Here is a 26,297-nt window from a genome sequence, read left to right on the forward strand (position 1 = left end):
TGTGTATAAGGTGTATATGTCACATAAATGCATTCTGTGCTTAGATTTAGGTCCCATCACCATGATATCTCATTATGGTATGCAATTATTCCAAAATACGGAAAAATCCGATATCCAAAATACCTCTGGTCCCAAGCGTTTTGGATAAGGGATACTCAACCTGTACCCCATTATTTACAATAAAATGAGAATTCTGCAAAACGTGTAAAACATATATATTTATCATAGCATAAAATAAGGGTTTACTTTAAACAAAATCCATAAGAACATGTGGGTTTTAAGCATGATTTTGCGATGTGATTTCTGGTTCCCACAGTCTGACTGTAATCTCCGGTTCTCTAGAGCAGGGTGCAGGAACAGCATGAATCACTCCAAGGAAGGACTTCCGCATGAGGCCCTGAAACGCTGCCGCTACTCCCACCAGTTTGACAATCGAGTGTTCACATGTAAGGTGAGCCACCAAGAGATGAAGCATTGGAGAAACGCAGCTGCACAATTTAGTTAGACTGTCAAGAATAAGTTCAGATATGGGAGTAAAGTGACTACTGCATTGTCAGATGGATTTGCAACTTTACAACCAGCTTGGTTCTTAACTTTAAGTGGAAAGCTACAGGATTATTTTCCAGTGTCTGTGATTAAAACATGCAAGATAATAACACCCAAACAAACTGAAACCTCCATGCGTTCTCCATTTCACATCACATTTCCCCCTAAGAGACCCCTGTAACCTCTTGCAATGAGGGGTGTGGAAACTTTGTCCCTCCAGCTGTTGCTGAACTACACATGCCAGCATGCCCTGCTACAGTTTTGCTATTTGACCATGTGAAAACTGTTGGCAGGGTATGCTGGGATGTGTAGTTTAATGGCTGGAGGGCCAAAGGTTCTCCACCCCTGGATTAAACACTTAAGTACATTGGGGCAGATGTATTAACAAGAAGTTTGGCAGCTGCTCTTATCCAGTTAGTAATGTCATCCAGGTGCATGTAAGGGAGGGGTTATTCTGAACAAGAAGCACTAGTATCCCCCAGCACACTGGATGACATCAGCAACAGGATTTGATAACTACATGGTGGTAGAAATTTCAGAGATCTCAGTTGCACACATTTGCAAAGGTATGGAAAGCCCCAGGTCGCTTCAAGGCGTCTGAGTACTGGGGGTACCTAACATTAAGTCTAAGTCTGGGACGCGACACCCCACAAACCGTTAAGGGCCAGACACCCCAGGGCAGCACACCAGTGTGAGGTTAAAGTGTAAGTGAATATTAGGAAGCAGAGGCTATATATAAAAGAAGATACACATGAAAAGTGTAATTAAAAAAGTGATATTAGTAAAAATGATATGACAGGGATATATTAAGTGCTAAACTAAATGTTACAGTGTGCTACCCCAAAGCAGCCCAGCCCCACCTGTCCAGGAAGCACCGTGCCCCAAACTCAACCCAAACTTGGATAAGAGCAGTTACCAAACTTCTTGTTGCTGTTCCGAAAGGCTCGGATGGGATCAGCATTAGGAGGGCATGCTAGTTCCTGCAGTGCCACAGGAGAATAAAGGGGTATCTCCAGGTAATATTGCTCTCAATTAGTTGCTTTTGTGAATGCCATTATTATGTGGCCATGTACCAAGCATGCTGTATTAGTTTTGAGGATGAGTTTGGGGCGCAGTGCTTCCTGGACTGGTGGGGCTGAGCTGCTTTGGGGTAGCACACTGTAACATTTAATCTAGCTCTTTGTTTCCCTTTCCTATAATTTTCTACTAATATCACTTTTTTTTAATTACACTTTCTCTGATGTCCTAGTGGATGCTGGGAACTCCGAAAGGACCATGGGGAATAGCGGCTCCGCAGGAGACTGGGCACAACTAAAGAGAGCTTTTAGGTCACCTGGTGTGCACTGGCTCCTCCCACTATGACCCTCCTCCAAGCCTCAGTTAGATTTTGTGCCCGGCCGAGGTTGGATGCACACTAGGGGCTCTCCTGAGCTTCTAAAAAGAAAGTATATAATTAGGTTTTCTATTTTACAGTGAGACCTGCTGGCAACAGGCTCACTGCAGCGAGGGACTAAGGGGAGAAGAAGCGAACCTACCTGCTTGCAGCTAGCTTGGGCTTCTTAGCCTACTGGACACCATTAGCTCCAGAGGGATCGACCGCATGGAACTGGCCTTGGTGTTCGGTCCCGGAGCCGCGCCGCCGTCCCCCTTACAGAGCCAGAAGCAAGAAGAGGTCCGGAAAATCGGCGGCAGAAGACTTCAGTCTTCACCAAGGTAGCGCACAGCACTGCAGCTGTGCGCCATTGCTCCTCATACACACTTCACACTCCGGTCACTGAGGGTGCAGGGCGCTAGGGGGGGGGGCGCCCTGAGCAGCAATAAAAACACCTTGGCTGGCAAAAATACCACAATATATAGCCCCAGAGGCTATATATGTGATAATTACCCCTGCCAGAATCCATAAAAAAGCGGGAGAATAGTCCGCGAAAAAGGGGCGGAGCTATCTCCTTCAGCACACTGGCGCCATTTCTCCCTCACAGCTTCGCTGGAAGGAAGCTCCCTGGCTCTCCCCTGCAGTCTACACTACAGAAAAGGGTAAAAAAGAGAGGGGGGGGGCACTAAATTTAGGCGCAGTATATATAACAGCAGCTATAGGGGACATAATTCAGTTAGTCCCTGCATTATATAGCGCTCTGGTGTGTGCTGGCATACTCTCACTCTGTCTCCCCAAAGGGCTTTTGTGGGTCCTGTCCTCTGTTAGAGCATTCCCTGTGTGTGTGCGGTGTGTCGGTACGGCTGTGTCGACATGTTTGATGAGGATAATGATGTGGAGGCGGAGCAGATGCCTATAGAAGGGATGTCACCCCCTGCGGGGCAGACACCTGAGTGGATGGACTTATGGAAGGAATTGCGTGCACGTGTCGACTCCTTACACAAAAAATTTGACGACATGCCAAATGCGGGACAGCCGGCTTCTCAGCTCGTGCCTGTCCAGGCGTCTCAAAGGCCATCGGGGGCTCTAAAACGCCCGCTACCTCAGATGGCAGATGCGGATGTCGACATGGATACTGACACCAGTGTCGACGACGATGAGTCTAGTCTAATGTCCACTAAGGCCATTCGTTGCATGATTGAAGCAATGAAAGAGTTGTTACAAATTTCTGATATAAACCCAGGTACCACTAAAAAGGTTATTATGTTTGGGGAGAAAAAAATACCCGTAGTTTTTCCCCCATCAGAAGAATTAAATGGTGTGTGAAGAAGCGTGGATGTGCAGTGCTGCCGCTGCGTGGTCGGATTCCCTGTCAGAAAATATTGACACCCTAGACAGGGACACTATTCTGCTAACCATAGAGCATATAAAAGACTCAGTCTTATACATGAGAGATGCACAGAGGGAGATCTGCCGGCTGGCATCTAAAATAAGTGCATTGTCCATTTCTGCTAGGAGAGGCTTATGGACTCGCCAGTGGACAGGGGGGATGCAGATTCAAAAAGGCACATGGAAGTTTTGCCTTATAAGGGTGAGGAGTTATTTGGGGATGGTCTCTCGGACCTAGTTTCCACAGCAACTGCTGGGAAGTCAGCATTTTTACCCCATGTTCCCTCACAGCCTAAAAAGGCGCCGTTTTATCAGGTACAGTCCTTTCGGACTCAGAAAAACAGGCATGGAAAAGGCGGGTCCTTTCTGTCCAGAGGCAGAGGTAGGGGAAAAAGGCTGCAACAAACAGCAGGTTCCCAGGAGCAAAAGTCCTCCCCCGCTTCTTCCAAGTCCGCCGCATGACGGTGGGGCTCCACAGGCGGAGCCAGGTACGGTGGGGGGCCGCCTCAAAAATTTCAGGGATCAGTGGGCTCGCTCACAGGTGAATCCCTGGATCCTGCAAATAGTATCTCAAGGGTACAAACTGGAATTCGAGGCGTCTCCACCCCACCGGTTCCTAAAATCTGCCTTGCCGATTACTCCTTCAGACAGGGAGGCTGTGCTAGCGGCAATTCACAAGCTGTATTCCCAGCAGGTGATAATCAAGGTGCCCCTACTTCAACAAGGACGGGGTTAATATTCCACACTGTTTGTGGTACCGAAACCGGACGGTTCGGTGAGACCCATTTTAAATTTGAAATCCTTGAACACATACATAAAAAAAAATTCAAGTTCAAGATGGAATCGCTCAGGGCGGTTATTGCAAGCCTGGACGAGGGGGATTACATGGTATCCCTGGACATCAAGGATGCTTACCTGCATGTCCCCATTTACTATCCTCACCAGGAGTACCTCAGATTGTGGTACAGGATTGCCATTACCAATTCCAGACGCTGCCGTTTGGACTCTCCACGGCACCGAGGGTGTTTACCAAGGTAATGGCGGAAATGATGATACTCCTTCGAAGAAAGGGAGTTTTAATTATCCCGTACTTGGACGATCTCCTAATAAAGGCGAGGTCCAAGGAGCAGTTGTTGGTGGGAGTAGCACTATCTCAGGAGGTGCTACACCAGCACGGTTGGATTCTGAATATTCCAAAATCACAGCTGGTTCCGACGACACGTCTACTGTTCCTGGGTATGATTCTGGATACAGTCCAGAAAAAAGTTTCTCCCGGAGGAGAAAGCCAAGGAGCTGTCATCTCTAGTCAGAGACCTCCTGAAACCAAAACAGGTATCGGTGCATCACTGCACGCGGGTCCTGGGAAAGATGGTGGCTTCTTACGAAGAAATTCCTTTCGGCAGGTTCCATGCCAGAATCTTTCAGTGGGACCTGTTGGACCAATGGTCCGGATCGCATCTTCAGATGCATCGCCTTATAACCCTGTCTCCAAGAACCAGGGTGTCTCTGCTGTGGTGGCTGCAGAGTGCTCATCTTCTAGAGGGCCGCAGATTCGGCATACAGGACTGGGTCCTGGTGACCACGGATGCCAGCCTTCGAGGCTGGGGGGCAGTCACACAGGGAAGAAACTTCCAAGGACTATGGTCGAGTCAGGAGACTTCCCTACACATAAATATTCTGGAACTAAGGGCCATTTACAATGCCCTAAGTCAGGCAAAATCCCTGCTTCTACACCAGCCGGTACTGATCCAGTCAGACAACATCACGGCAGTCGCCCATGTAAATCGACAGGGCGGCACAAGAAGCAGGATGGCAATGGCAGAAGCCACAAGGATTCTCCGATGGGCGGAAAATCACGTACTAGCACTGTCAGCAGTGTTCATTCCGGGAGTGGACAACTGTGAAGCAGACTTTCTCAGCAGGCACGACCTCCACCCGGGAGAGTGGGGACTTCATCCAGAAGTCTTCACGCTGATTGTAAATCGATGGGAACGGCCACAGGTGGACATGATGGCGTCCCGCCTAAACAAAAAACTAGAGAGATATTGCGCCAGGTCAAGGGACCCTCAGGCGATAGCTGTGGACGCTCTAGTGACACCGTGGGTGTACCAGTCAGTTTATGTGTTCCCTCCTCTGCCTCTCATACCAAGGGTACTGAGAATAATAAGAAAACGAGGAGTAAGAACAATACTCGTGGTTCCGGATTGGCCAAGACGAGCGTGGTACCCGGAACTTCAAGAGATGATCTCAGAGGACCCATGGCCTCTGCCGCTCAGACAGGACCTGCTGCAGCAGGGGCCCTGTCTGTTCCAAGACTTACCGCGGCTGCGTTTGACGGCATGGCGGTTGAATGCCGGATCCTGAAGGAAAAGGGCATTCCGGAGGAAGTCATTCCTACGCTGATTAAAGCCAGGAAAGATGTAACTGCAAAGCATTATCACCGCATATGGCGGAAATATGTTGCTTGGTGTGAGGCCAAAAAGGCCCCAACAGAGGAATTTCAACTAGGTCGATTTCTGCATTTCCTACAAGCAGGAGTGACTATGGGCCTGAAATTAGGCTCCATTAAGGTACAGATCTCGGCTCTGTCGATTTTCTTCCAGAAAGAACTAGCTTCACTACCTGAAGTTCAGACGTTTGTGAAAGGAGTGCTGCATATTCAGCCCCCGTTTGTGCCTCCAGTGGCACCTTGGGATCTCAACGTGGTGTTGAGTTTCTTAAAATCACATTGGTTTGAGCCACTTAAAACCGTGGATCTAAAATATCTCACGTGGAAAGTGGTCATGTTATTGGCCTTGGCCAGGCGTGTGTCAGAATTGGCAGCTTTGTCATGTAAAAGCCCTTATCTGATTTTCCATATGGATAGGGCGGAATTGAGGACTCGTCCCCAGTTTCTCCCTAAGGTGGTATCAGCTTTTCACTTGAACCAACCTATTGTGGTGCCTGCGGCTACTAGGGACTTGGAGGATTCCAAGTTACTGGACGTAGTCAGGGCCTTGAAAATTTATGTTTCCAGGACGGCTAGAGTCAGGAAAACTGACTCGCTATTTATCCTGTATGCACCTAACAAACTGGGTGCTCCTGCTTCTAAGCAGACTATTGCTCGCTGGATTTGTAGCACAATTCAGCTGGCGCATTCTGCGGCTGGACTGCCGCATCCTAAATCAGTAAAAGCCCATTCCACAAGGAAGGTGGGCTCATCTTGGGCGGCTGCCCGAGTGGTCTCGGCTTTACAACTTTGCCGAGCTGCTACTTGGTCAGGGGCAAACACGTTTGCAAAATTCTACAAATTTGATACCCTGGCTGAGGAGGACCTTGAGTTCTCTCATTCGGTGCTGCAGAGTCATCCGCACTCTCCCGCCCGTTTGGGAGCTTTGGTATAATCCCCATGGTCCTTTCGGAGTTCCCAGCATCCACTAGGACGTCAGAGAAAATAAGATTTTACTCACCGGTAAATCTATTTCTCGTAGTCCGTAGTGGATGCTGGGCGCCCATCCCAAGTGCGGATTGTCTGCAATACTTGTACATAGTTATTGTTAACTAAAGGGTTATTGTTGAGAGGCTCAGTTGTTTTCATACTGTTAAACTGGGTAAAGTATCACGAGTTATACGGTGTGATTGGTGTGGCTGGTAAGAGTCTTACCCGGGATTCAAAATCCTTCCTTATTATGTCAGCTCGTCCGGGCACAGTGTCCTAACTGAGGCTTGGAGGAGGGTCATAGTGGGAGGAGCCAGTGCACACCAGGTGACCTAAAAGCTTTCTTTAGTTGTGCCCAGTCTCCTGCGGAGCCGCTATTCCCCATGGTCCTTTCGGAGTTCCCAGCATCCACTACGGACTACGAGAAATAGATTTACCGGTGAGTAAAATCTTATTTTTTCATGTGTATATTCTTTTATATGTAGCCTATGCTTCCTAATATTCACTTACTCTTTAACCTCACACTGGTGCTGCCTCGGGGTGTCTGGCCCTTACCGGTTTGTGAGGTGTCATGCCCCAGACTTAAGGGGGTACTCACGGAGCGATATTCTAAGCAATCTGAATAGATTGCTTAGAATTTGAGCATTATCGCTCCATGTGTACCCCCTACAGCTATCGCTGCTGCATGCAGGCCAATCTAGCGGGTCGCTCACTTCACCTGCTGGGTGAAATGAGCGCCCCCCCCGTCTCCCCCCGCACGCTCAGCACACATCTCTCCCACATCGGCCCATCTATATGGGCCTTTAGACTTCATGTTAGGTACCCCCAGTGCTTGGAGACTCCTTGGAGCGACCTGGGGGCTTCCCGTACATTTGCAAATGTGTGCAACTGAGGGCTCTGAAATTTCTACCACCATGTAGTTTTCAAATCCTATTGCTGATGTTATCCAGTGTGCTGACAGATGTATTAAGCCTGGAGAAGTGATAAATCAGTGATAAGTGGTAGGTGATAACGCACCAGCCAATCGGCTCCAATATGTAAATTGACAGTTAGGAGCTGACTGGCTGATTTATCACCTTGCACTGATCACTGCTTTAACACTTCTCCAGGCTTAATACATCTGCCCCATTATTCCCCTGATGTTTGTACTAGACAAATGAAGGAGGTAGGGTGCATGACGCTGCCAGACAATCTCATTGGTGTAGCAGGGCCAGATTAAGGACCACATGGGTCTTGGACTGAAAAATAACAAGGGCCTGTTGTGAGAAGTGGAGGAGCTGTGATCAGTGCATGTCGGCGTGTACACTCCCTGCACTAGCAGTCATGATGGTGGGCTGATTAGTGCATGTCGGCGTCTACACTCCCTGCACTAGCAGTCATGATGGTGGGCTGATCAGTGCATGTCGGCGTGTACACTCCCTGCACTAGCAGTCATGATGGTGGGCTGATTAGTGCATGTCGGCGTGTACACTCCCTGAACTAGCAGTCATGATGGTGGGCTGATCAGTGCATGTCTGTGTCTACACTCCCTGCACTAGCAGTCATGATGGTGGGCTGATCAGTGCATGTCGGCGTCTACACTCCCTGCACTAGCAGTCATGATGGTGGGCTGATTAGTGCATGTCCGCGTCTACACTCCCTGAACTAGCAGTCATGATGGTGGGCTGATCAGTGCATGTCTGTGTCTACACTCCCTGCACTAGCAGTCATGATGGTGGGCTGATTAGTGCATGTCGGCGTCTACACTCCCTGCACTAGCAGTCATGATGGTGGGCTGATTAGTGCATGTCGGCGTCTACACTCCCTGCACTAGCAGTCATGATGGTGGGCTGATCAGTGCATGTCTGTGTCTACACTCCCTGCACTAGCAGTCATGATGGTGGGCTGATTAGTGCATGTCCGCGTCTACACTCCCTGCACTAGCAGTCATGATGGTGGGCTGATTAGTGCATGTCCGCGTCTACACTCCCTGCACTAGCAGTCATAATGGTGGTCTGATCAGTGCATGTCGGCGTCTACACTCCCTGCACTAGCAGTCATGATGGTGGGCTGATCAGTGCATGTCGGCGTCTACACTCCCTGCACTAGCAGTCATGATGGTGGGCTGATCAGTGCATGTCGGCGTCTACACTCCCTGCACTAGCAGTCATGATGGTGGGCTAATTGGTATGTTGAGGCCTGGACCAGTAGTCCCATCTCACTGGAAACCATACTGTATGTTACAAAACAATCTGTTTTGAAATTGATTTTCTTTTTACCAAATGACTAAAGCTCTTGTGCAGCCCATCCCTAATACTACATCAATTAATCACTTTATATATCCCTAAACCTGTATTTCAGGCTTGTTATGAAAGTGGGAAGGAGGTGAATGTGGTTCCCAAAACCTCTGCTTCCACAGACTCCCCCTGGCTTGGCCTCGCCAAGTATGCCTGGTCTGGGTAAGATGTGTACCTCGCTTCATACGAACTCCTGTTTGACATGCTTCCTATTACATGACCTGTTTGTTTCTGCTCATAGATATGTAATCGAGTGCCCAACCTGTGGGGTGATCTACCGCAGCCGCCAATACTGGTTTGGAAACCAGGATCCAGTGGACACTGTTGTGCGCACAGAGATACAGCATGTCTGGCCTGGAGTAAGAGCCTCTTCTCTTCTCTTCTCTTCTCTGTTACTCACATAAATTGTCAACTCCAGACTAAGCAGTGAAAAGAGTCCAATATACCCCAGTGTTGGTAATGTAGATGTTAAACACCAATGAGGCATTGTTGCTTTCATCCACGAAGCCTCTATTACCTTGTGCCCACGGCACATATAATGATGCCTCTGTTATTCCAACATAGCCTATTAGATGGAATGCATATGAAATCTCGGCTGATGGGATACCGGCTGTTACTATACCGACAGCGGCATCCTGTCTGCCGAAATCGTAACAGCGAGTCACCTCGCGGGCTTGTTGTGCTTGCTACGCTTCGGGCCCAGTGGCTCACTTCGCCTGCCACAGGATCTATTCTCACTCTGTTGGTGGCGTGGACCCAACAACCAAGTGGATATTCCGAGCGATTGTCGGGATTCCGTGTGCCGGTATTTCACTGGCTGACAGGATTCCGGCGTCTGTCTCCTGAACGCCTGGATCCTGACAGCTGGTATAGTGACTGCATCCCTATTAAATGTTGACACCTAGTTGCTGCCACTATTTCCGTGCTGTATACCTTATGCTCATTCCCTGTTACTCCAATGATCTGCACTCTGGCCATAGTTTACCTTACTGCCATATACAAGCCCCCTTATTTTAATGGAGATGTTCAAGTATTGGGAGAATCCAGTCTTTAGCACCAGCAGACTATGAGACAATCGGGAACTAACAGGGCTGAGTGATCCTGAGACTTTACTCATTAATCCCGAGTCAGGCTTTCCAGGCATGACTGCTCCAGACCAGCTGTAATACAATCTGTTTAACAGAAGAAGAATGTTTTAATGTTAATGTTTTTTTCCCAAGGAATATTAATGACCTTTCCCATAATTCTGGTTCCTTTCAGTCAGATGGATTCTTAAAGGATAATAACAATGCAGCGCAACGTCTTCTAGATGGTATGAATTTCATGGCACAGTCTGTGACTGAATTAAGCATTGGACCCACCAAAGCCGTCACATCCTGGTTGACTGATCAGATTGCCCCAGCTTACTGGAAACCTAACTCCCAGATTTTGGTATGGTGTTTACTACTGTTATTGTTGTTACTATGTTTGTGTAATTTTTACAAAGTACATTGCTTTTACTTTCTTACTTCGTGCCTTGCTTTCCCACAATGATTTATATTTAGCAGGCAGATATGTGTTGGTTACCCTGGTATAAGGATATACAGACTTGTATTAGCTAATTTTTTTAGTGTTTGATCAAATTCCAAGGCAACAAAAGCAACTAACCCTTCCTGCTCCTGCAAGGACGGAACCAACCCTAACCCTTCCTGCTCCTGCAAGGACGGGACCAACCCTAACCCTTCCTACTCCTGCAAGGATGAGACCAACCCTAACCCTTCCTGCTCCTGCAAGGACGGGACCAACCCTAACCCTTCCTGCTCCTGCAAGGACGGGACCAACCCTAACCCTTCCTGCTCCTGCAAGGACGGGACCAACCCTAACCCTTCCTGCTCCTGCAAGGACGGGACCAACCCTAACCCTTCCTGCTCCTGCAAGGACGGGACCAACCCTAACCCTTCCTGCTCCTGCAAGGACGGGACCAACCCTAACCCTTCCTGCTCCTGCAAGGACGGGATCAACCCTAACCCTTCCTGCTCCTGCAAGGACGGGACCGACCCTAACCCTTCCTGCTCCTGCAAGGACGGGACCGACCCTAACCCTTCCTGCTCCTGCAAGGACGGGACCAAAGAGTTATCTACTAAAACTTACAGAAGTCCCAGTAAATAAATTATTATAGTAACCTAAGCATATCAGCAGAGAAGTAGTTTGCAGGTGGACATCTCCATTTAAGAAGGCGCTAGTGTCTTACAGGCAGTAAGCTTGAGGTATTAATGTTTTGCCTTTCCTAAATAACTTATACTTTTGATATTAAGCCCTTGAATGGCTGTTCATTTTTCACAGGAATGTACAAAGTGCCGAACCCCTTTTAAAGATAATGACAACAAACATCACTGCCGGGCCTGCGGAGAGGGTTTCTGTGACAGCTGCTCGTCCAAAAGCCGCCCGGTGCCTGAGCGAGGCTGGGGCCTGTCCCCAGTGCGTGTCTGTGACTGCTGCTATGATCTGAGAGGCATCCAAAGTGGTAATACTGTTGTTTAGGAGCTACAAATGCTAATGGGTCCAGTGTCAAAATTCTTCATATTGCGACTTGAAAGTTGTGCATTAATGTGGCTTTTCTTATGCTTGGTCTTATTGGTGTCATGTGATAGCAGTCAGATATCCAGGTATTGCTAGTTTGGGTCTTCAGCATTTGCTGAACAATCTATTCAGAACAACCTTTTATTTATTTCATGTAGTAAACTTGGATCAGTATAGTCTGGCTAATCTTAACATTTGCTACTGTGATGCTAACTGGAGAATAAATATTATATTTTTTTGAGTTTGTTTCCCATGGTACTGTAGAGCTTAGCAACTGTTGCTCTCCATGCAGTATGTATGTAGAACACTGCGTAACTGCCTTTTTCTTATAGTAGTTCCTGATGCCACTGAAGATGAGGAGGGCGGCACTCTGATGGCGAGGAAGGTCGGGGAGGCTGTACAGAACACATTAGGGGCAGTGGCCACAGCCATTGACATTCCTCTAGGTAAGATTGTATCCTATCAGCCACTTTAACAAAACCCATTTTTCAGATTGGGGTTGGCATGAAAATATGTTTTTGTTGATGGCTCCCTGGCATGCCACCACCATTGACTAAAGCTCCTCTTAACAGGCAAAATCCTAGTGTTTCACTTTATGCCCTTTCTGTCACCGGAAAGCGTTTAGAAAAGTGCTGGGCATCGTCCCAAATGAAAGTGTGACCTGTTATGGCGAGTGCTCTCTTACTATTTAGTTTTTCTAACTGGTGATCCCATAAGAACAGTGGGGCATATGTATTAAGACTGAAGAAGTAATAGGCTGGTGCGTTATCACCTTCCACTTATCTCCTGTCCTTTTTCAAAACCGGAATGATTGGCTGGTGCGTTATCCAGGGCAGGTGTAAAGTTTGAGGCACCCTAGGCAAATTGTTAGGCCACTGCCCCCCCCCCCCCCCCCCCCCCCTTCTTCTCTCGCTGATACCCCCCCCCCAGAGGTAGTGGTGACTAACATATGTCCAGGGTTACTGTACACAGGAAGGATTATAATAACAAGAGTATCAAGAAAACTATGCAGACAATCAGCCACTAAAAAGCATTGCCTTATTGCCACTACCCGTAGCCAAAGCCACACCAAAAGCCAAGGTCTCCCAGACACCATGTAAGACCGTATAGAAGACCGGTCACAACATGATGACCAATACAGACAATATAGCCTAGATGACTGACTAAACAAAGCACAACCCAATTTAACGTTTAACATTCATACCAGAATGCAAACCACAAAACCAGCTTGCAAATGAAAGCCCAAGCTGATCAAAATAGACTAACTAAAAGATCAGTAACAAATCAACAGATCCAATAAAACTTCACAAAGTGGATCATGATGTTCACTGAGAGGGCATCACATCACAATCCCCTGTCTAGAATGGGCTGATGCTGGCCCTGCGCTCCTGGGCAGCCATTACAGTGGCTGTCAATGGGGCAGAGACATCTGCAGCTGTGTCGAAATCTATAGATGCAGGTGTCAGTACCACTGACCGTTCTTAGCACACCAATATGCAGGGCAATGTAACTTAAAGACAGCAGTGCCGATAATGACAGGGGCACATAGCACCCGTTACCATGCATTGCACACACGCCGCAGTAATACATGGGGCGGAAACAGTATCGGCGCACATAACATGCGCTGAGACCACTACCCCCCCCCCCCCCCCCATATCACAGCTTCATACATCCACCCTATTGTGCACTATAGGCGCTAGTATTTAAGAGACGTAGGTGAACTGGGTTGATAATGATGTTGTAATACATAAATAACCCACCACATCTCAAAAATCAGGTGTCAATGTACAAAAGGGCAACATGCAGAGGTATTCTCTGGGTAGTGCAGTTCACAGGAGACATGCCGGTGTACCAGGATCTCCCTACCTCCGTTGCTTCGCAACTCAGAGCAACACCTGTATTATGCAACTTAAAGGGTACAAATCACAGTATAAATGAACCAGTATTGCCTTGGTCAGCGTTGGCCAACCCACGGCTCTCGAGACGCATGCGGCTCTATCCATCTCCGCATGCGGCTCGTAAGCTCCTGCGGCGCCTCCCGCTGCCCTAATCTGCAGTGTTCGGCGCCGGCCCATGAGCCAATTGGAGCTCGCGGACCGGCAGCCAATCAGGAGTCTTTGCTGCCGGTCCGAACTCCGGCTCACGGACCGGCGCCTAATTAGAGCGAATCAACGCCGCCGGAGAGTGGAGACTGAGGGGCAGGAGAAGCGCACGCTGCGCTCTACTCCTCTCACAAGCAGCAGACTGAGCAGAGCAGCAGCACGGCGGTGAGCAGCACTTGGGGGGGCGCAGTGTGGGGACAGGTGTATCTGGCATTGGGGGCATATCTGGCACTGGGGGGACGTGTACCTGGCACGGGGGGGGGACATGTGTTTCTGGCATGGGGGGGACATGTGTATCTGGCACTGGGGGCATATCTGGCACTGGGGGGATGTGTTTGTGGCATTGGGGGCATATCTGGCACTGGGGGGACGTGTATCTGGCACGTGGGGGGACATGTGTTTCTGGCACTGGGGGCATATCTGGCATGGGGGGGACGTGTTTCTGGCACTGGGGGGACGTGTATCTGGCACTGGGGGCATATCTGGCACTGAGGGGATGTGTATCTGGCATTGGGGGCATATCTGGATCTGAGGGGACGTGTATCTGGCATTGGGGGCATATCTGGCACTGAGGTGACGTGTATCTGGCACTGGGGGCATATCTGGCACTGAGGGGACGTGTGTCTGGCACTGGGGGGGGGGACGTGTGTCTGGCACTGGGGGGGGGGACATGTGTGTCTGGCACTGGGGGGGGGACATGTGTGTCTGGCACTGGGGGGGACATGTGTGTCTGGCACTGGGGGGGCATGTGTATCTGGCAGTGGGGGGACATGTATATCTGGCACTGGGGGGGATGTGTATCTTGCACTGGGGAGACGTGTAGCTGGCAGTGGAGGCATATCTGGCAGGGGGGGGGGGGACACATGTGTTTCTGGCACGGGGGGGACGTGTATCTGGCACTGGGGGGGGACGTGTATCTGGCACTGGGGGGATGTGCTTCTGGCACTGGGGGCATGTAGCTGGCAGTGGAGGCATATCTGACAGTGGGGGCATATCTGGCACTGGGGGGACATGTGTATCTTACAATGGAAGCATATCTGGCACTGGTGGGACGTGTATCTGGCACTGGGGGCATATCTGGCACTGGGGAGACATGTATCTGGCAGTGGGGGCATATCTGGCACTGGGGAGACGTGTATCTGGCAGTGGGGGCATATCGGGCACTGGGGAGACGTGTATCTGGCACTGGGGAGACGTGTATCTGGCAGTGGGGACGTATCTGGCACTGGGGAGATGTGTATCTGGCAGTGGGGGTGTATTTGTATGTGGCACTGTACAACATGACTAAAAATGGGATTATGACACAAGGTCATACTCCTACAAATGTCAAACTGAAAGGTGTGCGCATCAAAATGGGGTGTGGCTTTGACAACCATGCCACGCCTCCATTTTTGCTCGCGCATGATATGGTTCTTATCCTTGACTACAGATCTTTTCTGGCTCTTTGCCACTGACTAGTTGGCCAACCCTGGCCTAGGTAAAAAGCGTTTTCTCCGGCAGGGCCCACAGGTTATCCACAGAATAACATTGGGATATGATGAAGCTACAGCGGATTTGCACCAAATCGGTCAAAGCTTTTCGGCCTCCCAGCATGCAACAGGCCCGTACATATATCCCTGCCTCCTGGCTCAGGCAAATCAGTTTTTTTTTGTTTGGTGCGGCAGGAGCTGGACCATGGTCAGAGGGCTACTGGTTTTTAGCAGCCCTAAGCTTTATTATTTTATTTTTATAGTCTTACTATTTTTTTCTTGAGTGATCTTTCTAAAAAGCGTCTTATACGTACTTTAGAAAGTTGCTCCAACAACTCTCCGCCGGCTTGCGACAGCGCTTACCCACGAGTACAGTGCTGTTTTGGCGGGCGTATATGTCGGATATACTAGCAGGTCTAGCAGACGTTACCAGGCTGTGGCCGGAGCACGGGGAAGAGGGTAAGGCATCGGTTCCGCTTAGAAGAGGAATACAGACACAGCTGCACTATTTTGGGAGGAGACTACCAAACAGTCGCTGACGCGGCTGCCACCTCGGCAGGTGGCTAGGCCTTGGGGATCAGAGCGCACCAGGAATAGTATGAGGCCGCGATCCCTAGGGTTGATGTCAGCAGTGGGGAGTCAGACGCTCTCCTGGTCGCCTCTTCCCCCGGTTCATGACCAGTTTCCTCAGAGTCTCCCGCCATGAAGTGTTTCCCGCTTCTGTCTCAGACGCTGTACACGAAGGGGACCCAGTCGCAGCATAGGCGGCTGTGTGACTGGTGCGTCTGTGTTCACTATAGGTTCATGGAGCGGCAGTGTACACTAATAGTGTCTGGATCCGTTCAGCGTTTGCAAACGTATTGATCGGTCCTGGATGCGAGGTGAGTCTCCCTGTATCCCACTCTGCTGAGTACGGGTAATACAGCACTAAGTCTCTATCTTCCTTTTTGAGTATGAATAGTTAGATAAGTGCCTATTGCATATGAGTCTGTATACTATTACTGTTTCTTTCGCTATGTGTCTGAATACGGGTAGATCTGTTTAAACATGACTCGGTAATATGTTCTACATACTTGAAATGTAGTTGATGATGTGCTCATATTGCTTATTATACTTATGTATAACATGTGACTGACTGCTAGTGTGATTGCTGGCCTTACTATATATTCTGTCAGGTTTTTTTTTTTTTTCTATTCCGATCCTCAATGCTGGTGCATGGGTAGGGTCGGATGGTAAGTCACTTTAAAAAGCTTAGTGATTACAGTCACAAATTGTGTAGTGCACTGTGGAAGTGTTTATTATCATGTCTAAGAGCGGCAAAGGTGAGGATGATACACTCACTGCAACACCAACACTCATATCATGTTTGTCTTGCAAAGCTGTGTTAACCTCTCAGGATCTGGTTCAGGATGGTGTGTGTGCAAATTGTTATAGTTTTCACCAAGGTCTCTTATAAAGTACAAGGCAGATTCAGGTGCAGGTCAATCCACCTCGGGCTATGTTTGCACAGACATTATCCAGTATAGCTAAACGGATAATTCCTCCAACTCCTGTACCAGGGATAGGTTACACGGGTGTAGTATGGTATGCCGGCGGCCGGGCTTCCGGCCACCAGCATACCGGCGCCGGGAGCCCGACCGCCGGCATACCGACACTGTGGCGAGCGCAAATGAGCCCCTTGCGGGCTCACTGTGCTCGCCACGCTATTTATTCTCCCTCCAGGGTGGTTGTGGACCCCCACGAGGGAGAATATGTGTCGGTATGCCGGGTGTCGGGATTCCGGTGCCGGTATACTGTGCGCCGGGATCCCGACATTCGTCAACCAGAAGACCACCCGGTTACACGATTAACCCTTACATGCAGCTTCCCACCTGCGTTATATCACTTCCAGCAGCTGCCCCTCAAAAGAAACAGGTTGATAAGCTAGTGGTAAGTAAATCTTCATCCTCACAGGCTACACATGTTTCAGATGAGGATTCATCGGAGGATGACACCTCAATAATCTCTGGTTCGGCATACGAAGAGGAGGAGGAAGGTCTCAGCTCAGTTGATATAGCTGAGTTAATTAAAGCAATGAAGGCCATTCTATCCTTAGGGATTCAGCAGAGCCTGTGTTAAATACCAAGGCACCTGTGTTTAAACGTCCCTAAACAGTTAAGACTGAGTTTCAAGGGTCAGATCAGCTGACGGAAATCATGGAAGAGGCTTGGGCTACGCCCAATAAGAAGTTTACAATTCCTAAGGAATGGAATTCCAATTATCCTCTTCCAGCTGGGGATTTTTTAAAAAGAGGGAGGGTGGCTCCTAAAGTAAATACACATGTGATTCGATTAGTGCGAAAATCTACATTACCTTTACATTCAACATCATTAAATGTCACAGATAGGAGAGTGGATGATTTAAAAAAAAAAAACATTTTGTTCCTGTCTGGGGCAGTCATAAGGCCAGCCATGGCTTCAGCTTGGATGGCAAAAGCAGTGGCTGCCTGGGCTGATGCATTGGAGGGGGATTTTTTCAATAGCATCTAGAGAGCAAAAATCCCATATAACACATATAAAACAGGATGCAATGTTCTTGGAAGAAGTAGCATTGGATATGGGTAGTATTGCCTCCAGGGCATCAGCTTCAACAATAGCTGCTCGCAGAGCAGTTTGGCTACGTACATGGAAATCTGATTCAGAATCTAAAAATGTTTTGGAATCTTTGGCTTTTTCTTTTTCATCCACTAGGGGTCACTGGAGTACTCTTGGGATATGGACGGCTTAGCAGAAACAAAGGCACTGAATATTTAAATTTAGAACTCTCCACCCCTCCATATCCCAGAGTACCTCGGTGTACTACCTCAGTGTTTTTTCTGTGCTCACAGCACTAACCAGGCTTGTGGGGAGATCCCACACTTGGTGGAAGATTTTATTAAAATTTTCATTTTTACTTTTACATTTTTTTCACTTAAGCACATCCCTTCCCAGTTTCCGGAAAAACATGGGTCCGGGATAGTGCCGCTGCACGGGCAGCGCATGGCGTGTCGGTCCTCACAAAGAGCACCCTCACAGCCACAGGCAGCCCACTGTCTCCTGCAACTGCTGGACGGAGCTTACACATAGAAGCCCCGTCGCAGCCATGACCTGAAGAGCTGGACGGAGCTTACAGATAGAAGCCCTGTCGCAGCCATGACCGGAGAACTCGGAGCTTAGAAGCCGCCCCGCTGTGTGGGGTCCGTTGGTAATGCCGCCCGCTCATTGCCGCTCATAATAGCCGCCCCAGCCGCTCCGTCCAGCGCGCCGTCTGCCCGCTCCGGCCGCCCGCCCCAGGCGTTCCGTCCTCCCGCCAGGCGCTCCGCCAGCACTGTATTGAAAGTGCAGCGCCCAGAGGGGGAGACGCGCCGCAGCTCGGCTAGAGACGCCGGAAGCAGCTACGCGCTCCGGCCAGCCGACCTCCGCTGCTCTGAAATGTGTCCCTCGCCTCCCTGCAATGACTTCCCGGCTCACCGCTGAGACAGCGCTACAGGGAGTACAGGAAAGGGGGGGGGGGGACCTGGCTGATTACAGCGCGGCTGCAAGGGGAAAGAATAGCAGGCTGCCATATCTATAGAAATGTTAATACAAAATTAACTGCAGGCAGAGCTTATATTAACTGGATTGTGACCTGCCTGTGATTATGCACTGTATAATAGGCTATTGAGCCTATATTAACACTGAAGGCATGTATTGTAACCTGCATGTGTTTATCACTGTATTCTAGACTGTGATTATCAATGTATAATAGTCTATTGAGTCTATTAACACTGCAGCAGGTATTGTACTCTGTCCTGTGATTATCAGTGTAAGCATGGCATAGGGGGCCATTTTAACCATGTTTCTTCCAGTTTGTAATTCCAGAACATTCCTGCCCTACCTCTCTACTCCACACGGAGGCGCAGGGGTGTTAGTGGGAATTTTGGTTCAGGTTTAATCGTGACGAAACGCGTTAGGCTCCTCCCCTTTTTCTGTCTCTGATTCACCTGTACCACAGCTCCACAGCTCCAAGAAACTCTGCCCTCCACGGAGAGCTATTCAGCCTGCACGGCGGCTATACTGCCACTTCTGAACGGCGTCTGACGGCTGATACGAGCCGCGGGACATTGCGAGCTCCGATAGCTGTTCCCCGGCAGTGGGAAAACTACAGCCCGCATCACCGCCATACAGCTACATCTGGTAACGCCAGCCAGCATTATTTAAACAGCTCCTTGGACGCGGGATAGCGCTTCATCCTTGTGCATGTCGGTGCGGCAGATCCGACCGGCATTTCACCTGTGAGTCTCCACCGCAATTAGCGGCAGCAGCGTGTGTTCCTTTGATGCTCTGGAAGATGTGCTAATACCGATGCTCAGGGCACCTAAAGGATTTCCACCAGCCCTAGGTAAAACACAAGTAATCATCCTGCATCCGGGACTCACTTATCCAACAGCAAACTGGGATAAACACCTCTTCACCAAATCTCTCTCCCTAAACAGCATACGGTGGGCTCAATATAGGACTGCACCGAGGACGCTCGGTAGCACCAGCCCACAGGAGAGGTAAAAACTGTATATTGTATAATACATTTTTATTTTTATTTTTTCGCTGGGCCCTTGCTTTTCTGCTTCCGATCATTGGAGGGAAAAAAAACTTTTTTTGTCTTTATCCATCTCTTAGTCACAATTTATTGCAGAGTTTAAGTGTTACTATTTAAGTTTCATCTTGGTTACAATTGATAACAAGTAACAATCCGAAACCCTGAATCAGGGGAACATTATACATAGAGCTTGATTGATACTGTGTGTTTACATAACGGTGTCTCAGAGTACAGTTATTCATTTATTAGGTTACACATGATTTGTTGATGTATTTTATATCATAATAAACCTGTTTTATATATAAATCTGTCAACTCTCCATGATTTATACCTATTTGTAAAACACCATAAGCGCAGCCGACCCTTTTTTTTTTTTTCAGGTTTCACATAGGCTGCCCATGTGAACTGTATTTCGACATATATATATATATATATATATATATATATATATATATATATATATATATATATATATATATATATAATATTACACACCTTAAGTAAAGATTTTACTGGGTCATGCAAGTGTCTGGCCTTTGGCTATTGTGTTGTCTGTGTGTATAAGGGGTAGGGCTCCAACACAGACTAAAAATAAGGTTTACTACAATGTCTGTACATAAATCTACCACAGATTCAGTTGCTTTGTAGGTTTCCACTCCGGAAGCCGGTTCATTCCCAGATCCTATGTTAAGCATTGGCAATTCAAATTGACTCCGCTCGACAGGAGCGGTAAGATCGGAGTCTCGGAAGTTACTCCGCCAGCTCTAACGGAGGAGTCTCAGCCTTTCCAAAGGTCCAACTTCCCTTTAGGGTACCAGGGTGTTAATGTAACTGGTCTTATAATTTAATGCAGTCTGACAATTCTATGTCAAACCTCACAGCGATAACTACGAGTGAGAAGGGCACATTAGACCAGCAGTCAGATAGTGCGGGGTTTGGGCAACCATACATTGCTAATGACCAGTGAGTCAGTGTCTCAATTTTACAGAGACTAAGGAGACTCTAACATCTAATCCGTCGTATTTAATAAACGACAGATCTTCAATGAGTTTCTTATTTAGAATATCTGACTAAGATTTAAGTCTATTTACCCGTTTCCACATCTAAATGGGAGAATACGCCATTGGTGAATTCGTCTGTGTCAAACCTTTCTATGTATGGAAACAATGACGATCACGTTAGACTTATCGTTAATGAGAAACTGCAGAGTATCTCTGTAAAGCTTCTGCTGACGCCTGTTACCTTGATTCTCGCTTTTCATCGTCGCTAGTTTCAGCACGACAAGGCCAGAAGTTGTTTGGCTCCTCCGGTATCAAGACGGAAATACTCTGGTCCAGCGTTTAAAGCCTTTAGACTTCAGTCTTTTCAAGGCTGTGGTACAAAAACAGTCACGCCTTGTAACGCCAGGGCGCTAAAGTCACAACAAGCCAGTGGCTTGACGGCCTCTCAGGCCATCTCAAATTTCCAATTGTGGAAGCGCGCCTTTACACGTTACATTTGCCGGGTTTCCAGCCATCCACTCATGGATGTATCCGCTATTTAAAGGTTAAAAGACAAGACTGCCTCTGTCGGACGAAATTAGGCGTTTTGGCAGGTTGCCATTCAGTCTCTGCTGGTTTCAGCTGTTTTTATTTCCAAGCCTGGTACACCAACAGAGTCAGGGTTATTTGCGGGCTCCGTCGCAGTCTCAATCAGCAAGTCACTTACTACAGATTGAAAATGGATTTTCTGCGGTTAGTATTTGCATATTTGGAGCCACAAGATTGCATGATTGCGCTTGATCTTCAGGATGCGTATTTACCCATTCCGGTTTGGTCACCTCATCACAGGTTCTTGCGTTTTGCAATACGCCACAACCATTAACCGTTTCAGGTTCTACCGTTTGGCCTCTTGTCAGCGCCTTGGGTATTCACCAAAGTGATGTTGGTGATGATAGCTCATCTCAGAGCCCTGGCAGTGACAATCGTTCCATACTTAGACGATCTGCTTATAAGAGCTCTGTCTCAACAGAGGTTCCTCTTACTTGCGCTGCTAACGTACACCACGGTTGCAGTGTCAAGTTCAAAAACAATCGCATCTAATTCCGTCTGAACGACTTCAATTCCTAGGTATGATTACAGATACGATAAATCAAAGATTTACCTACTACACCAGAAAGAACAGATTATACCATCTGGTACAATTAGTGCAAAAGCCACGCACACTAGCGGTACATTGGTGTATTCGCCTATTAGGAACAATGATGTGCTTTCGAAGCGCTTCAGTTCGGCGGGTTTCACTCGCGTTTCCCACAGGGGGGCGAGGGTGTCTCTACTCTGGGCGAGAGTCTCAGAGGTTGGGGAGTTGTAGTTTAAAATGGTCAGCGACAGGGTTTCTAAAACGGATCACGACAGATTGCTGTCTATAAAGGTCCTGGAACTCCGTGCAATTTACAATGCACTACATGCTTCGCTTTCAGACTGTCCAAGTGCAGTCAGACAACGCAACGGTAGTTGCATACACAACAACCAGGGAGGACGAGAAGCCGCATGGCAATGCGGGAGGTAGCTCGAATCCTCAATTGCCCAGAATACCACAAGGTGATATTGTCGACTGGGTTCATTCCGGGAGTGGACATCTGCGAGACAGATGATCTCAACCGTCGGGATTTTCATCCAGGAAACTGGGCATTAAATCGAGAGGTGTTTCACACGTGGGTCCACAGGTGGGGTTACCCTCAGGTGGACATGATGGCATCTCGCCACAATTACAAACGCCCAGTATGTGTACAGAACGACAGATCCCAAGGGCAGTGGCGGTGGATGCTCTCACATTCGCGTGGTCGTACAGCCTCGTGTATCTGGTTCCACCGTTTTCCGCTGCTCTCTCCGTTGCTAAAACGGATCATAAGACAGTTCGTCACAGTCATACTAGTGATATCTCATGGGTCTCGGAGAGCTTGCTTCTCGAATCTCCAAGGAATACTCGCACACGATCCTTGGCCGCTCATACTACGTCCAACCCGTTACAACAGGGACCGTTCTTTTACCCCTATTTACCGCGCCTGCGGTTGACGGGGTGGTTGTTGAGACCGCCCTCTTAAGAAAAGAGAGAGGGCATTACAGTATCGGTTATACCAACCATGTTACGAGCTAGGAAGCCGGTTACGGCAGCTCATTATTACAGAATTTGGCGTGCCTATATAGGTTGGTGTGAAGCTCGGAAGTTTCCGACATCATCTTTCAAGTTACCCGTATTCTGTTATTTTACAGACTGGGTGGGATGGAGAACTGCGTTTATCTACACTGAGGGTGCAGGTATCTGTGTTGTCAATTTATTTTCAAAGACGATTGGCTCTATTGCCGTCGGTACACACCTTTCTACAGGGTGTCCTCAGAGTGCAGCCTCCATTTATCCCACCTACAGCGCCAGGCGACTTGAAGCTGGGTTCAGATTTCTTACAGTCTTCATATTTTGAACCCTTACAACAAGTGGGGATTAAGTTTCTCACTTGGAAAACGTTTTTTCTTCTAGCCTTAGATTCGGCAAGGCGTTTTTCAAATTTGGGTGCCTTGTATTGCAAGCCACCGTATTTGGGTTTCCTGATGACAGAGCGGAACTTCGGACGAATTCCGATTTCTTACCAAAGCTAGTGTCATTTTTTCACATCAATAAACCAATAGTGGTTCCTGTGTTGACAGCACATTCTAGAATTCTGAATGTGGTACGCGCATTACGCGTTTATATGTTCCGAACGTCTACAGTTCGTAATACGGATACGTTGTTTGTTCTTTATGATGCTGCCAAGTGGGGTTAGCCAGCTTCTCAGCAGACATTATCCAGATGGATAAAACTGACTACACGTCAGGCTTACCTTAAGGCTAAGTTACAGTCGCCTACATCAGTAATAGCTCATCCCACAGGTTCTGTGGGAACGTCATGACCAGCTGGTCGGGGAGCTTCTACGACGCAGCTTGACCGTGCGGCTACATGCTCTTCAGTGCACACGTTTGTGCGCGTTTACAAGTTTGAAACGTTTGCGGCATCAGCATCTAGCTTTGGCCGCCTAGTGTTACAGGTGTCAAACAGCTCTCCCGCCCACGAGGGAAGCTTTGGTACGTCCCAAGAGTACTCCAGTGACCCCTAGTGGATGAAAAAGAAAATAAGATTTTACTTACCGATAAATCTATTTCTCGTAGTCCGTAGTGGATGCTGGGACTCCGTCAGGACCATGGGGATTAGCGGCTTCGCAGGAGACAGGGCACAAAAATAAAAGCTTTAGGACTAGGTGGTGTGCACTGGCTCCTCCCCCTATGACCCTCCTCCAAGCCTCAGTTAGGATACTGTGCCCGGACGAGCGTACACAATAAGGAAGGATTTTGAATCCCGGGTAAGACTCATACCAGCCACACCAATCACACCGTACAACTTGTGATCTGAACCCAGTTAACAGTATGACAAACGTAGGAGCCTCTGAACAGACGGCTCACAACAATAACAACCCGATTTTTTTGTAACAATAACTATGTACAAGTATTGCAGACAATCCGCACTTGGGATGGGCGCCCAGCATCCACTACGGACTACGAGAAATAGATTTATCGGTAAGTAAAATCTTATTTTCTCTGACGTCCTAGTGGATGCTGGGACTCCGTCAGGACCATGGGGATTATACCAAAGCTCCCAAACGGGCGGGAGAGTGCGGATGACTCTGCGGCACCGAATGAGAGAACTCCAGGTCCTCTTTAGCCAGGGTATCAAATTTGTAGAATTTTACAAACGTGTTCTCCCCCGACCACGTAGCTGCTCGGCAGAGTTGTAATGCCGAGACCCCTCGGGCAGCCGCCCAAGATGAGCCCACCTTCCTTGTGGAATGGGCCTTGATAGATTTAGGCTGTGGTAGGCCTGCCACAGAATGTGCAAGTTGAATTGTGCTACAATTTCAACGAGCAATCGTCTGCTTAGAAGCAGGAGCACCCAGCTTGTTGGGTGCATACAGTATAAACAGCGAGTCAGATTTTCTGACTCCAGCCGTCCTTGAAATATATATTTTCAATGCCCTGACAACGTCCAGCAACTTGGAATCCTCCAAATCGCTAGTAGCCGCAGGCACCACAATAGGCTGGTTCAGGTGAAACGCTGAAACCACCTTAGGCAGAAACTGAGGACGCGTCCGCAGTTCTGCCCTGTCCGAATGGAAAATCAGATATGGGCTTTTATACGATAAAGCCGACAATTCTGACACTCTCCTGGCTGAAGCCAGGGCCAGTAGCATGGTTACTTTCCATGTAAGATATTTCAAATCCACCGATTTGAGTGGCTCAAACCAATGGGATTTGAGAAAATCCAAAACTACATTAAGATCCCACGGAGCCACTGGGGGCACAACCGGGGGCTGTATATGTAGTACTCCTTTTACAAAAGTCTGGACTTCAGGAACTGAAGCCAATTCTTTCTGGAAGAAAATCGACAGGGCCGAAATTTGAACCTTAATGGACCCTAATTTGAGGCCCATAGACAATCCTGTTTGCAGGAAATGTAGGAATCGACCCAGTTGAAATTCCTCCGTCGGGGCCTTCCTGGCCTCACACCACGCAACATATTTTCTCCAAATGCGGTGATAATGTTGTGCAGTCACCTCCTTTCTGGCTTTTACCAGGGTAGGGATGACCTCTTCCGGAATGCCTTTTTCCCTTAGAATTCGTCGTTCAACCGCCATGCCGTCAAACGCAGCCGCGGTAAGTCTTGGAATAGACACGGTCCCTGCTGAAGCAGGTCCCGTCTTAGAGGTAGAGGCCACGGATCTTCCGTGAGCATCTCCTGAAGTTCCGGGTACCAAGTTCTTCTTGGCCAATCCGGAGCCACGAGTATCGTTCTTACTCCCCTTTGCCGTATAATTCTCAGTACTTTTGGTATGAGAGGCAGAGGAGGAAACGCATACACTGACTGGAACACCCACGGTGTTACCAGAGCGTCCACAGCTATTGCCTGAGGGTCTCTTGACCTGGCGCAATACCTGTCCAGTTTTTTGTTGAGGCGGGACGCCATCATATCCACCTTTTGGTTTTTCCCAACGGTTCACAATCACGTGGAAGACTTCTGGATGAAGTCCCCACTCTCCCGGGTGTAGATCGTGTCTGCTGAGGAAGTCCCCTTCCCAGTTGTCCACTCCCGGAATGAACACTGCTGACAGTGCTATCACATGATCTTCCGCCCAGCGAAGAATCCTTGCAGCTTCTGCCATTGCCCTCCTGCTTCTTGTGCCGCCCTGTCTGTTTACGTGGGCGACTGCCGTGATGTTGTCCGACTGGATCAACACCGGCTGACCCTGAAGCAGGGGTTTTGCCAGGCTTAGAGCATTGTAAATCGCTCTTAGCTCCAGTATATTTATGTGAAGAGACATCTCCAGGCTTGACCTCACTCCCTGGAAGTTTCTTCCCTGTGTGACCGCTCCCCAGCCTCTCAGACTGGCATCCGTGGTCACCAGGACCCAGTCCTGTATGCCGAATCTGCGGCCCTCTAACAGATGAGCACTCTGCAACCACCACAGAAGAGACACCCTTGTCCGTGGAGACAAAGTTATCCGCTGATGCA

The 26,297-nt window shown here is 48.5% G+C and overlaps 1 protein-coding gene across 2 annotated transcripts in view; it reads left to right on the forward strand.

Moving 5' to 3' along the window:
• ZFYVE1 (zinc finger FYVE-type containing 1) overlaps positions 1–26,297 on the forward strand; it is an 89,742-nt gene that overhangs the window by 31,119 nt on the left and 32,326 nt on the right. The window contains exons 5-10 of one of the 2 annotated variants that reach the window (XM_063947682.1): positions 343–451; positions 9,066–9,163; positions 9,243–9,360; positions 10,262–10,432; positions 11,324–11,504; positions 11,896–12,006. In XM_063947682.1, coding sequence (XP_063803752.1) covers positions 343–451; positions 9,066–9,163; positions 9,243–9,360; positions 10,262–10,432; positions 11,324–11,504; positions 11,896–12,006 — 788 coding nt within the window. Of the gene's footprint in view, positions 1–342; positions 452–9,065; positions 9,164–9,242; positions 9,361–10,261; positions 10,433–11,323; positions 11,505–11,892; positions 12,007–26,297 lie in introns of both variants that reach the window. The other variant, XM_063947681.1, reaches the window with a different exon arrangement.

The sequence above is a fragment of the Pseudophryne corroboree genome, chromosome 12, assembly GCF_028390025.1.
Source record: "Pseudophryne corroboree isolate aPseCor3 chromosome 12, aPseCor3.hap2, whole genome shotgun sequence".
Taxonomy (NCBI): Eukaryota; Metazoa; Chordata; class Amphibia; order Anura; family Myobatrachidae; genus Pseudophryne; species Pseudophryne corroboree.